Here is a 13,575-nt window from a genome sequence, read left to right as displayed (position 1 = left end):
CAAATAAATGGAAATGTACGTTGAAGTTCAGACTGCAGGTCCTTTTCTAGCCCCACTCCGTAATCCGTGGATTTTGTGGCATTCAATTTATAATACGACACCTTCGAGAAATCCAATCCACAATGAGAGATCCTAACATTTTCACATACGATAACAACGTCATCAGCATAAAGAGCTACCTTATGGAACACAGTCCTTATCTGAATTCCATGAATATTCGGGTAGGATCTTATGGACGCCACCAAGGGTTCCATCACCAGCGCAAATATTACTAGTGACAGTGGGCACCCCTGACGAGTCCCATTCGATATGGAGAACCTCCCAGATTGGAAACCTGTCGCATTAACTGATGCAACTGGGTTTGAGTACAGGGAAAGAATTGCATCTTTAATTGGACCTATCAAAACAAACTTTTTTAAAACCTCCTCCAGGTATCCCCAGTGAACCCTGTGAAATGCTTTTTCGGCATAGTGACAGGAGAACACCAGGGCTGCCTCTCTCTCTTCCAGTGTTTCCAGAATATAAATTATGCGTCGAACTCCAACTTTGACCTGCCGTCCTGGAACAAACCCAACCTGATCTGAGTCGTCCTAGTCAGGCAGAACCAGCATCAGTCTTTTAGCAATAATTTTGACATATAGTTTTAAATCACAATTTAAAATGGATATAGGGCGGAAGTTGCTAGGGGAAGTGGGGCTCTTTCCTAGTTTAGGAATGGGTTGTAATACTAGCTTTGAGGTTCTGGGGCTAATGGATCCATTACTTTGCCAATATAAAAATGTTTTTTAAGTAAAAATGGGGGTGAAAGAGATGAAAATTGGTCAAAATATAGATTAGACAAACCATCAGGACCGGGAGCTGAGTTCGTTTTAGATGTCGAGATTGCGTTCTTGATCTCCTGCAGGGTAAAGGGTGCATTAAGAAAGTCAAGTTGTGATTGTGAGACTGCAGGAAGGTGTAATTTTTGAAGATAACTACGAATTCCCTCCATTGAAGGTTGAGGGACATCCGCATCCTCCTTTATGTTATAATGTTTACTATAATATTGCCTAAATTCATTAGCAATCTCAATTGGGTGGAATGTCCTAGACCCGTCCATTTTATCCAAAAATTCTATCATACTTCTGCACATGATCTTTTTAACCCTTCTTGCAAGTAGTTTCCCTGCCCTGTCCCTCATGGCATAGTATTGTGATTTGGATTTCTTTAGATTTTTCTCATAAGTAAATAGTAGTAATTGGCTAACATGGTACAAAGATATATATCTTTCCTGTATCATAATAGTAATCCCCTAATTTGTTGCCTAGTTTGAATTATTTCTTGAACCTTTTTACTTGAGGGGTGTTTTTTATTTAATGTTTCTAGATTACTAATAGATCTCTTTTCTCTATTTCTCTTTTCCACTGCGGACACATTTATGAAGATCCCCTTAACAAAGGCTTTATGAGCCTCCCAAACTCTCTCATCAGAGGTCGCCCCATTGTCATTGGTGTAGAAAAATTCCTGGAGTTGTGTTGTAACCAAATCTACTGTTTCTTTTTTAGAGAAAATGTGTATAGAGATTGGGGCATGATCAGACCAGGACACAATACCAAGATCAGCAGATTTACACCTGAGAAGGTTATCATCAACAAAAAAAAGATGATCAATGCGACTGTAAGAGTTGTGCCTGGGGTAAAAGAAAGTATAATCCTTCTCTAAACCATGCGTGTATCTCCATACATCATGAAGACATAATTCTTTAATAATGGAGCCCATTTCCATCCTATTTCGCGCTGGTTGGAACAGTCTAATGATCTGTTCATTGGAAGATTAAATTCCACCCTATTAGTTGTAGACCTTTAGCAAAGTCTTTAAATTTTTGCAGAAAGGATCTAAGGAACCCAATCTGGGAAGAATTAGGTGCATAAACAGAGGGTATCGTAAATTTGACAACATTTAGGGAGCAGTGGAGGATAATAAATCTACCCTCTGGGTCTTCTATTTTGTTATGAAGGGAAAACGGGACAGAGTTTTTAACCAGTATGCCCACACCAGCTCGCTTGTTGTTGTGGCAAGCAAAAAATTTGTGCAGGAGTCTATCACTATTCTGTCTCTGACATTTAATTCATAATCCCTGATTATCTGCTTCTTGAATGTTTTCAGTGTTTTCTGGCTCCGTCTAGTGATCAGATTCATAACCGCAGTGTTATTGTGTGTTTTACTTTCATTTTCCCATTTCCCTCCATTCGCAATGCATTCTGGTAAAGTTGCAATGCACCCTGGTAAGCTTTGCAAAGGATTATGGTTAGTCCAGCCCCCGTTTTCCCTCCAGTTCTCCATTTTCCCTCAGCCTGCATCCTGGAAGCATCTCATTTCTCTTCTTCCCTTGTGACAGCATCGCTGGAATGTAATCATCATTCCTGTATATAATTTCTGTTCCATATCAGCCTGGTTAATCAGTCCTTCCCCTGGTTAGCTATTAGTGCAAATGTTGATTTGTAATGTATTATGTATATTATGTATCCCTGATGTACCCTGTATTGATTCAGTGTATATATATGTGTGTATTGTAGTTTCACCGCATCAATATACCACCACGTTCAATAAAATACAGATTTAACCTACAGTCTCCTTATTGGACCCCGGTATAGTGGTTTAGCTGCCTGTATAGCTACTTGAAGTCTGCTTCAATTAGTGAGGACAAGACAATCATTGTTTAATCTATGTGTGTCTGGTTCCAGTAGATGAGTTTCTTGGATACAGATCACATCTGCTGCCATTTTGTGGATCACTTTGCACAGGTGGGACCGCATACACGGGGAATTTAATCCCTTCACATTAAGAGACATTATTCTAATATTCATATCTTATATATATAAGAAAGAATTCAGTTAAACAGAGTATGCAAAATATAACTAATAGTGGCATTATTAAGAACAATAAATTTTAGTGGAGAAAAGTCCTGCAAACAAACAGTAAATGCATTCTATGACCATGAGAGGGCAGTATGGGACATCCTTAGGCTTGTGTAGGGAAGGAGAATAAGAAAAAAGGAAAAAAAAAAAAAAGAAAAAAGTGCAAAAAGAAAAAACAGTCAAATGTTCAGTAATAGAAGTAAACCTTCTATATTGGGGGAAGATCAAAACAATGATCAGTCAATACAACAAGTGGAGCATGCTCCATATGTCAAGCAAAAAGAAAGGTGCAAGCACACATATGCCATTCAAGTGAGTGGGTCATAGAGTCTGACCGTATTCCATTCTGGGTTCAGCTTCTTCTGGGGCAGGGCTATGGAGTCAGAGTCGGAGTCGTGGAGTCAGAGTCCATTTTGGTGGAGTCGGAGTTAGAGTCGAAGTCGGTGTCATGGAAATTGAGAAGTTGGAGTTGGGAGTCGGAGGTTTGGCTTACTGACTCCACAGCCCTGGTATGAGGGAGTCGGTGTCTGAGATGTGGAGTTGGAGTTGGAGTCATGGAAACCGAGGAGTCGGAGTTGGAGTCGGAGGTTTGGCTTACTGATTACATAGCCCTGTTCCGGGGATGGTTGATATTTGGGGATCGCGGATACTCCTGATCCTTCACAGGGGTAATTCCCCATGAAAGTAGCAATTTCTCTGCCTGGGGTGGGAATAAGCAGATGTGGTTGTCTTCTCTGTGAATTATCAGCTTTACTGGGAAGCCCCAACTGTATCTTATGTCCTCTTTCATTAAAGCCGAAGTGCATGGTTTCCCTTCTTTTGGCAAGTGTCCCAGCTGATAGGTCAGAGAAAAGAGACGCTGGAATGCCTCTGGGATAGCAGGTCTTTTCCTTAGAGCTTGCATAAAGGCTTCTTTAGAGCCCACAAAGTGTATTCTTGCCAAAACATCTCTTGGGGATTAAGGCTTTTGGTTTGGGTTCTCTGTGAATGCGATCAACTATTAGTTCATGTGGCTCCAATTCTGGTAGCACTTCCCCAGGGATTTATCAAAGAACTTAGGCAGATCCCAGTCTGAGATGGACTATGGGATTCCCCAGATCTTAACATTATTCCTATGGGACCTATCTTCCAGATCCCAGTTCTTATTCCTAACTACAATCATCTCTTCTTTTAGGGCTTCATGCTCATCAATCAGGCTGTTATGTGATTTAGTGAGCTCAGTCATTTTGGATTCAAGGTGGTCTGTGCATTCACCCAGAGATGATATTTCCCCTTTAAGATCTTCCACCATCACCCTCAGGTCAGCCTGCAGAGATTTCCTCAGAGAAGCCAGTAGAGACTTCTGTCACACCGTGCCGACATACTCACCCGGCCTCCGCTCCCACGCCGTCTCTGCATACTCACCCGACCATCGCTCCCACGCCGCCGCCTCCCGCCGCCCGACGGCCACAGCGGTCACCTCTGACAGGCGCGCAGCCGACGGCGTCTCTGCATGCAATGCGCATGCGCCTTCTGCCTCTTGTGCTCCAGCTGTGCCCTGACCCGGAAGCACCCCAGACCAATGGCAGACCAGACGGGCATATCAGGCTGCTTCCCCCTGAGGGAGGTGCCTGATCGTTGTGTTTTCTAGCACACTGGGCCCCGCTTCTTTGTGTGCTCTCTGCAGTCTCACACTCCCGTTCTCATGTTCTCCCAACAGCAGCCTCGCAGTCCTGCTATCAGTCTCCCCTGCTGCACTCCAGTCCTGCCTCCAGTGTTCCTGTCCCATCCTGCCCCAGTCCTGCCGTCCTACTCCAGTCCTGTCTCCGGTGTTCCTGTTCCATCCTGCTCCAGTCCTGCCGTCCTACTCCAGTCCTGCCTCTGGTGTTCCTGTTCCATCCTGCTCCAGTCCTTCCGTCCTACTCCAGTCCTGCTTCCGGTGTTCCTGTTCCATCCTGCTCCAGTCCTTCCGTCCTACTCCAGTCCGGCCTCTGGTGTTCCAATTCCATCCTGCTTCAGTCCTTCCGTCCTCCTCTAATCCTGTCTCCTGTGTTCCTGCTCCAGCCATCCCTCCACGTTCCAGTCTACTCTCTTACTCCATTCCTGGCTCCTGTGTTCCAGCTCCGTCCTGTCATTCACACTTCTGTCCCTCCACGTTCCAGTCTACAGTCTTACTCCACTCCTGTCTTCTGTGTGCCAGTTCTGTTGTGCCATCTACACTTCAGTCCCACACTCCTACTCCAGTCCATCCTGAGCCGCCCAACTCGGCACCGGCTACCGTGGTACTCGAGCCCCTGGGCCTGCTCCTAACGGTCCCTGTATAGGGGTCGGTTCCACCTGGCAGCTCGCCTGGGGCCCCTCGGTGCCACGGCCCAGAGGGTCCACTCCTGGAGATTCCGGCTCCAGACCAGCTACGCTAACAACTCCATTGCTCTTTTAGTAAGGGGTATATCTGCAGATTCTGCCTCCCCAGCGTCTCCTCCTCTCCCTACAGGTAGTACCTGTGAGCTTCTGTGTGAGGAGGCCCTGGACGACGACTTCTCTGCTGCTGCAGCATGTGGGTCCCTGGGGAAGAAGTCTGTCAGCTTCATAGGTGAGGGCCGTTTCTGACCTCTGGTACGCCTGGGTTGTGGCATCTGAGGTGGGGAGTCTGGTGCAGGGGATTTTGGGTTGTTAGCTTGCCTGTGTGCTGTTGTGTGAGCTGCTTTAAAGCTGGGGATCACAGAGCTCCAAGATTATGCTGATGGTGCCATCAGCTGCCAGTCTATGCCCCCCCTCCCAGTTTTTATTCTTTAATGCTTCATTAGAATTCAATTAAAAAAGTAATCTCTCAAACCCAATTACACACATTTACCAATACTATCATTTTAGTGTACGGTGCACCATACAGTATGTATGAATATAGGCAGCTGTATCATTGTGCCAGCCATAGCTAGACTGAGAAAATAAACCTTTCTATACCTCCTTGTACCCATGTGAATGAAAATTTATATTGTTAGACTACATAAGTATTTTTAATTTAATATTATATTTGTGCTTATTTTCCTTATTTTTATTATTTCAGCTCACTCTGTTATGTCAGCGTCTAGATGATCTATGGGAGGAGAACAGTGGATGTGTTGTCTTGTTCCCATGGATTCAATTCCTGAAGGAAGAGACACTTGATTTCTTGAATATCAAATCTCCATATGAAATTGAGGTGTCTAGCAATGGCTTACAGAACCGTATGCAACCCCCTGAAAAGACCCCTGCTGATGGGGTCTTATTGGAAAGAGGTTCATTTGACAAACGGGCCATACAGGACGTGCAGTCAGTGTCGGCCCTGGTCAAGTACATCTTGGTCTTCAGTGAAGCTCAGGAGAAGAAGGTTTTTGATAGTAAACCGTTCTTGTGCAATATCTGTTTTATGGAGAAGCTGGGTAGTGAGTGCACCCACTTTAAGGACTGCCAGCATGTGTACTGTAACAGCTGTCTCAGAGACTACTTTGAAATCCAGATTAAGGACGGACAAGTTCATGCACTTAACTGCCCCGAACCTAAGTGCAAATCTGTTGCAACACCAGCTCAGGTAAGTGAGGGCTTTCTGGTAAAAAAAATTGGAGCGTTTTAACAAAGAATTTGCATTTTATACCTAGTATAGCTTCACCACAGATAAAGTAGTCTTTTGATGACGCATATTTTGGCTGTCAGTGTCTTATGGAAATCTCATGCCCACTGTGCTTCTTTTTTACTCAGTGTAAACTGATGTAAACTGTCCTGCGGTGTGTGTTTCAAATCCACAACATGTCAATTTCTCTTGATGATACTCTTGAGTTTTAGGAAGCACCACAAAACATGACATATCAAAAAGAGAAAAAAAACCTCAGCGTCAAAAATGATAAAAATTGTAACCAAAAAAAGTAACCTAATTTACTTATTTAGGTGCAAAAAATCTGCAACATCAAAAACTCACCAAATGCTCATCATGGGAACATAGCCAAAGCTGACAATATTTAGCCCGACTGTTCTCCCCACACCTTTCTACCATTTTTACTTCTAGTAGGAACTGGGAACAACTAAGTCTAGAATACAACATGGACAGTAGTAAGAGCGCTGGGCACACACAACATATAAAAAAAGTCAGTTTTTCACAGCCAAGAATTGCACAAATGTTCCCTGAACAGTGATCCGTATGTCATCCGTGTGCAATGCGAGGATGCGATTTTCTCGCATCTAAGCATCCGTGTGACATCCACGTGACATCCGTATGGCGAGATTTTCTCCCCTGCTTGCATAATGGACATATAATGGATCCCAATATTATTGCTTTTTTTTTTTTTAACATTTTTTTTTTACAGGAGAACGATGGCTTCAGTTGGATTGGCTGTGTAATAAATTTGGTCAAAAACTGTCATTATTTCATTAAAATATTTTCTAATTAATGTCTGTGTGTATTTTTTAACCCCTTCCTGCTATTGGATTAATAATGGATAGATGTCTTATTGACACCTCTCCATTATTAAATCGGCTTAATGTCACCTTTCAATTGCAAGGTGACATTAACCCCTTATTAACCCATATATTATCATCGCTAAAGGCAGTGGGAATAGAGAGGCTAAGTGCCAGAAAAGGCGTATCTTACAGATGGTGTGGCTGGGGGGCAGATGTTTGTATCCAGAAAGGGCAATAACCATGGTCCCTTCCTAGGCTATTAATATCAGCCCTCAGTCACTGGCTTTCCTTCTCTGGCGGAGAAAATTGCGCGGGAGCCCATGCAATATTTTTCCAGAAATGTACCTGTTAATTTAACACCTACATGTCCCAAATTTTACACACATACACTTATATAATTAAGAGTCAAAGACATATATAAATCTAAGTGAAATGAAATGGTTCACTGTATGTAAACCATGTGTCATTTCATATCGGGTTCTGTAATGATTTTACAGAAGCCGGTAATTGAATTTTAACCGATTCTACTACATATATCTCTCTGAAATATATATATATATATTGTGGTGTAGTGACCACTGTGTCCGCTAGAGGGCGCTGTGTGGGTGTCCCAGGACGGACGGATAGCCATGTCCAGAGTGGTAACAGGAGCAGGGTCCTAAATGACCATTATGTATCCCAAGGTGGGTGGCCTTGGGATGAAGGCTTGATTATGTGCTGATCAGCAGAGCTGAACTTTTGTTCCAATGTGTTAGGGAAAAGCCTTCAGGTGATTGATGAGACGGGTGGGATCAATCACATATGAACCCACCTAGGGGTGGGTGTGTAAAATGCCATAGTAAAGTGTGTGTATGAATGGTTGAAGGACCTGTGATGAGGTCATAGCCATGTGATCCGGTGGGCGTGGCTACAGACCATATAAGGTGGCCAGGGTAGGTCACATGAGTGAGTGCTTGGACCCGGTTGGTCCGTATGGAAGGTCTCGCCTGGCTGACGTGCTGAGGGAGATGTGTCTGCCTTCCGGAGTGCATGTGGAAATGCTGTGTATCATGGCTGCACATGTCTGAGAGTTCCCAGGAGAGGGAATGAACGTCTGCACTGAGAAGCAGCTATGAGGTAACACGGACAGGGGATATAACTGTGAGGCTAGAGAGCCTGCGTACCGGACATAGCAAAGCCTGTGTGACCACAGGATTAACAGAGTGGAGCTCTGTCATGGACGCTATGCTGTTTGATATGAACTTTCTGTTGCATATTGCTTTGGTTTATGCTGCATAATAAACCAAATGGACTGAGTTATGTTGAGAAACCTGTGCCAGACCTGGTTTATCGGCTGCCTAGTGAGCATCCCCTACCTTAACGACAAGCGCTACCTTACAATATATATATTTTAGTGACATATATATACTATATATATATGTATACCTATACTATGTGTATACATAGTATTTTATCTATTCTTTTTTAACCTGTCAGTGTGATTTTACAGTATAGGGACCTGAATTGCCAGGACACCGGTGCATATTTCTCGCAAGTCACATGTTTGGTCCATGGGTAATCCGTTTTTTCGTCATAACAGCCTGGTGCAACATGCCATAATAACCTGGTGTAGAATGCCCTAACAGCATTGTATAGAATGCCCTAACACAATGTTTAGAGTGCCAGAACAGCCTGGTGGAGCATGCTGTACCAGCCTAGTACCTACTTCCTGTACAACCTGATGCAGAGTGCCCTAATCCAGCCTCTTCTATACTGGGAACTATTTTAGGGGAAAAAACATAAGGAGAGCATCAAATAGGAGACATGGTTGTGGTGATGCTGGTGGTGATGTAGCTGCTGCAGGAGTTGACATGGCCGATCTGTGCCTATTACACGCCCAAGTGAAATACCTTCCTCAGGTGCCCACAGCAACTGGACGTTCTGCATCATTTCGCCCAAGTAATGCTGGCCAAATGGTGAGGCCATGGACAGTTTTGTTACTCTCACGCCCTTGCATATCAACCAAACAGTCTGAGCTCAAAGTCATGCAGCAATCGCTTCTGCTTTTTGATGACTCCATTGGCTGGGGTTCCATGGCTCATCCGTCTGGCCCTGCCCCAGACGTTGAAGAGACCGAATGCACTGATGCCCAACCACTTGTTATGCTGGAGGATGAGTACATAGGAGGGCTAATGCACATGGTAAGTGGACCACCACATCATATCTCAGATGATGACGAAACTCAGGTGCCAACTGCTGTGTCTTTCTACAGTGTGCAGACTGACAAGGAGGGCAGTGGTGAGGAGTGGGTGAAAAATGAGGCTGGGGATGATGATGCCCTAGACAGTTCAGAGGAAGACGAGGTGCTCACACTGCCTAGGCAGCACAGCAAAAGAGGGAGCAGGGTGCAAAATCACAGTGCATGACCCCTAGCAAGTACGTTGGCATAACTGCCCAACGCGCCAAGGAAATGAATAAACCAAAGCCGGATGAAAGGAGCTCCCTGGCGTAGTATTTCTTCAGGCAATGTGCTGATGACAAAACATGGATCGCTTTCATGCTGAGCCGTTAGAGCCTGAAGTAAGGCATACATCTTTTGAACCTGAGCATCACCTGCATGATGAAGCATCTGAATTCCAAGCACGAGGTACAGTGAAGTACACACCTTTAAAAAGCATGACAAATCTGAGCCTCCTCCTGCTCCCTCTTTGGTTGAGGTCTCAACAGAGCCACATGCCTCCCCACAAAGAGTGGATGTGACAGTACTACCAACACCAGCAGTGTTACCGAGCTTCTCCACACCGTCCCATTGGAAGTGTTCAGCTCTCCATGCCCAAAACAATGGAGAGAAAGAGGATATACCCCCCCAACCACCCATAAGCCAAGGTCCTGAATGACAGGGCTTCAAAATTCCTGGCCTTTGAATTGCTGCCATTTTGATTGATGGAGACAGACAGTTTTAAAAACTGATGATGGTGGCTTTCCTGCATGGGGGAAAATCTCTCTAACCACTGTGGTGTGACTGGTGGTCAAGTGGTTAATGGAAGGTATGTGTCACAGGGATGGTAGCTCCCTGTGATGTAGCCCCGAGTGTTTTTCTTAAGTGAACGTAGATTTTTAAGTAGTTGCTGTTCACATTTGGGTCCGGGCTATGGGTAGCTATGAGATTTGGGAGGGTCTGGCTACCCATGTACCACACACTGTGGTGAGGGGGCTCACTGTACCCCGTTTTGGCTGAAGAGATATGTGTGTGGTTGTGAATCTGCAGGAACTGTGATGAGGTCATGATCATGTGACTAGCCATGTGATAGGTAACTGGGAGTGGTTACAGCTATCTAAGGCAGGTGTGTTGCACATGTGAGGGAGTGTGTTGGAGTCTGTCAGCCCAGACAGAGCACCCATGTTCCAGGCTCGGACGTCGCATAGCCTGGGGAAGCTGTGATGGCGAGTCCAAACCAAAAGGAGCGGGCGGTCTTGAAAACCGTGTGATACTGACCGGGGTCAGAGAGAAATGTGTCCAGGATGTCTCTGTGGTAAGAGGGATCTGGGAACCTGCGTGGCTAACAGGTAACGGTCTTGAAAACCATGTGATACTGACCGGGGTCAGAAAGAGACTGTGTGTGAATGGACAATTATTGGATGCCTCTGAGGACAAGAGGAATTCGAGAACCTGTGTGGCCATCCAACAGGTAACGGTCTTGACAACCATGTGTTATACTGACCGGGGTCAGTGAGAAGTACGTTTCAGGAAAATACTGTATTTTGTTTCATGCTTACGGATACCTCTGAGGACAAGAGGGACCTGGGAACCTGTGTGGCCGACACCAGCAGGTAACGGACAGGTGTCCGTATTATACTGACCGGGGTCAGTGAGAGACTGTATTCATGTGTTAAAGCTGGATGTTTAATAGACAGTGAAATGGCTGATGGAACTGTCTTAGTAATAAACTGAATTACTTCACTTTAACCCTGAGCGTGCCAGTGTTTACCTCAAAGACTTGCAAAGTGAGTAATCACCGTCCACTCACATGGTGGAACCTTACACTACCCACTGGGTAAATGATGTGGTGGCTTTTACAGTGGTGGAAGGTGTTATAGCACATGTCCTTCCACCACGGAGTATTGCTGTACGTTTCTCTGTCCATGTTGCCTCCTCCTCTTACTCTGTTTCCTCCACCGCCTCCTCATCCGGTCACAGTAAGACCTGCACCATCTGAAACTCATGTGCTTGGGGGACAAATCCCACATTGCAAAGGATCTGTGGATGGTGGTTGGTGCCGGTTAACCTCAAGCCCAGCCTGGTGTTGTGTGTGATGATGGGTGAAATCTCGTAGCAGCTATGGGCCTAGCTAGTTTGACACACTTCCCTTGCCTGGCCCATGTGCTGAATTTGGTGGTGCAGAGCTTCCTTAAAAATTACCCATATATGTCAGAGCTGCTGCTGAAAGTGCGGGCAGTGTGTATGCGCTTTTGGAGTTATCACACTGCTGCTGCTCACCTGTCTGCGCTGCAGCGTCACTTCTGCCTTCCCATTCACCGCCTCATATGCGACGCAACAACAAGATGGTGGGACGATAGTCACAACTCACAGACAGACAGTCAGAAGAGTCAGACATTCCAGGGTCAATACCAACAGAGTAGATAACCAAGGGAAAAGACGAACGCATAAGTCAGGTCATGGTCCAGGGTCAATAACAAGAGATAGTGGTTCAAAAGCCAAAGGACAAGACAAAGGGATAGTCAGAACACGGTCCAAAGAGTCAAACAGCAGAAGATCAGAACTTAGAGCAACAGAATCAGGCTAACACTCACCAGGAAGCACAAAGTATGTCTGGCAGGGATCAGGAGCAGACATATCAGCTAAGTAGCTGGGCAATCACCAGAACACCAAACACATATTTTCTCTCAGCAGACTAAAATTTCTTAGAAAAAAATGCACATGGCTGTAATTTTGTCAGGGTTTTAAGACCTTGAGATAAACATTTCTTTCATCTGTGTTTTTTTATTTTAACTTAGTGGGTTAGTAATGAGGGTGTCTGGTAGATGCCTCTCCATTCCTAACTCTTGAGCTTGAGGCCAGCTAGCATTACACAGTTGAAATCAACCCCAAAAACTACAACTCCGATTGCCACCATACCAGAGTGGGAGAAGAGGGTTGCATTGACAGTCCAACACAATGGGCAGCACTTTGAACACATTTTATAAGTGGTCATAAACTTGTAAGTAACTCATGAAAGAATAAAGTTATGTTAAAACCAAGCATATCATTGTTTTTCTTGTGAAATTCTCAATAAGTTTGATGTGTCACATGACCTTCTTCCCATTGAAAAAATATAAGTTGGATCCAAATTGGCCAACTTAAAATGGCCGCCATGGTCACCACCCATCTTGAAAAGTTTCCCCCCTCCCATATACTAATATGCCACAAACAGGAAGTTGACATCACCAACCATTCCCATTTTATTTAGGTGTATTCATATAAATGGCCCACCCTCTATATATGTTCATTCCCCTTTAAGAAGATTACTGTCCTACTTCTTTGTACATACGTGTATTTGATTATCCCTTGTGTATAGTTATGTATATATTATGAATAATGACTATGTATAGAGTATACATATATCTGAGCCATGTTGTATATCTATGTAATCTATTCTATTATTTGAAAAACAGTGTTTTTCGATTATTCCTTTGTATCTCCGTTCATACTGCACCCACACACACAAATGATACACCATTTGAAAGGTAAACTTGCCCTCTTCAGCAAGAAAATAGCCAAACAAACCATACATCCATGATTTGATCACAAAATACAGTTTAAACATTAATTTTCATAAACCTGAACACAAAAAAACACGAATTGAAAACACCAATGCCACAATACTAGCAAATAGGTAACAGGTATACTCCTGTACCAATAATTGAAGACACCAAAGAAAAAAGGAGCAATAAAACCTCTGTTGTATGAAGATGGAATATTTTTTATTAATTCAAATATTTTTTTGTAAAAATTACATCATATAGACAAAAGAGTAAATGTAGAAGGACATAGACAGATAAAAAATCTGAGGCTACAGAATTATGTATATAGGGACCTGGTAAAAAGACCTCCAAATTTTATATCCAAGCCATATATTTTATTTACTTATATATATCTACTGACTATAGCACCTAGTGCACTCTCAAATGTATAGTGTCCTGCACAAATAGCGCAGCTAACAGGGGTATAGAACCGTCAAAAAGTCAGTAGATTAAAGCCAAGATAAAGAGAGCGAATGTACGGTTGAGT

At 44.0% G+C, this 13,575-nt stretch overlaps 1 protein-coding gene across 5 annotated transcripts in view; it reads left to right on the top strand.

Annotated features, from left to right (window-relative positions):
* Positions 1-13,575, top strand: part of LOC141046529 (E3 ubiquitin-protein ligase RNF14-like) — a 175,849-nt gene that overhangs the window by 134,618 nt on the left and 27,656 nt on the right. For all 5 annotated transcript variants that reach the window (XM_073543530.1, XM_073541362.1, XM_073544268.1 and 2 more), the window contains one exon: positions 5,941-6,444. In XM_073543530.1, the coding sequence (XP_073399631.1) occupies positions 5,941-6,444 (504 nt within the window). The remainder of the gene's footprint in view (positions 1-5,940; positions 6,445-13,575) is intronic.

This window comes from Dendrobates tinctorius, unplaced genomic scaffold, assembly GCF_039654945.1.
Source record: "Dendrobates tinctorius isolate UK_male_01 unplaced genomic scaffold, ASM3965494v1 ptg000001l, whole genome shotgun sequence".
NCBI lineage: Eukaryota > Metazoa > Chordata > Amphibia > Anura > Dendrobatidae > Dendrobates > Dendrobates tinctorius.
The sequence above is the reverse complement of the archived record's forward strand: the minus strand, read 5'-3'. Positions and strand labels throughout refer to the sequence as shown.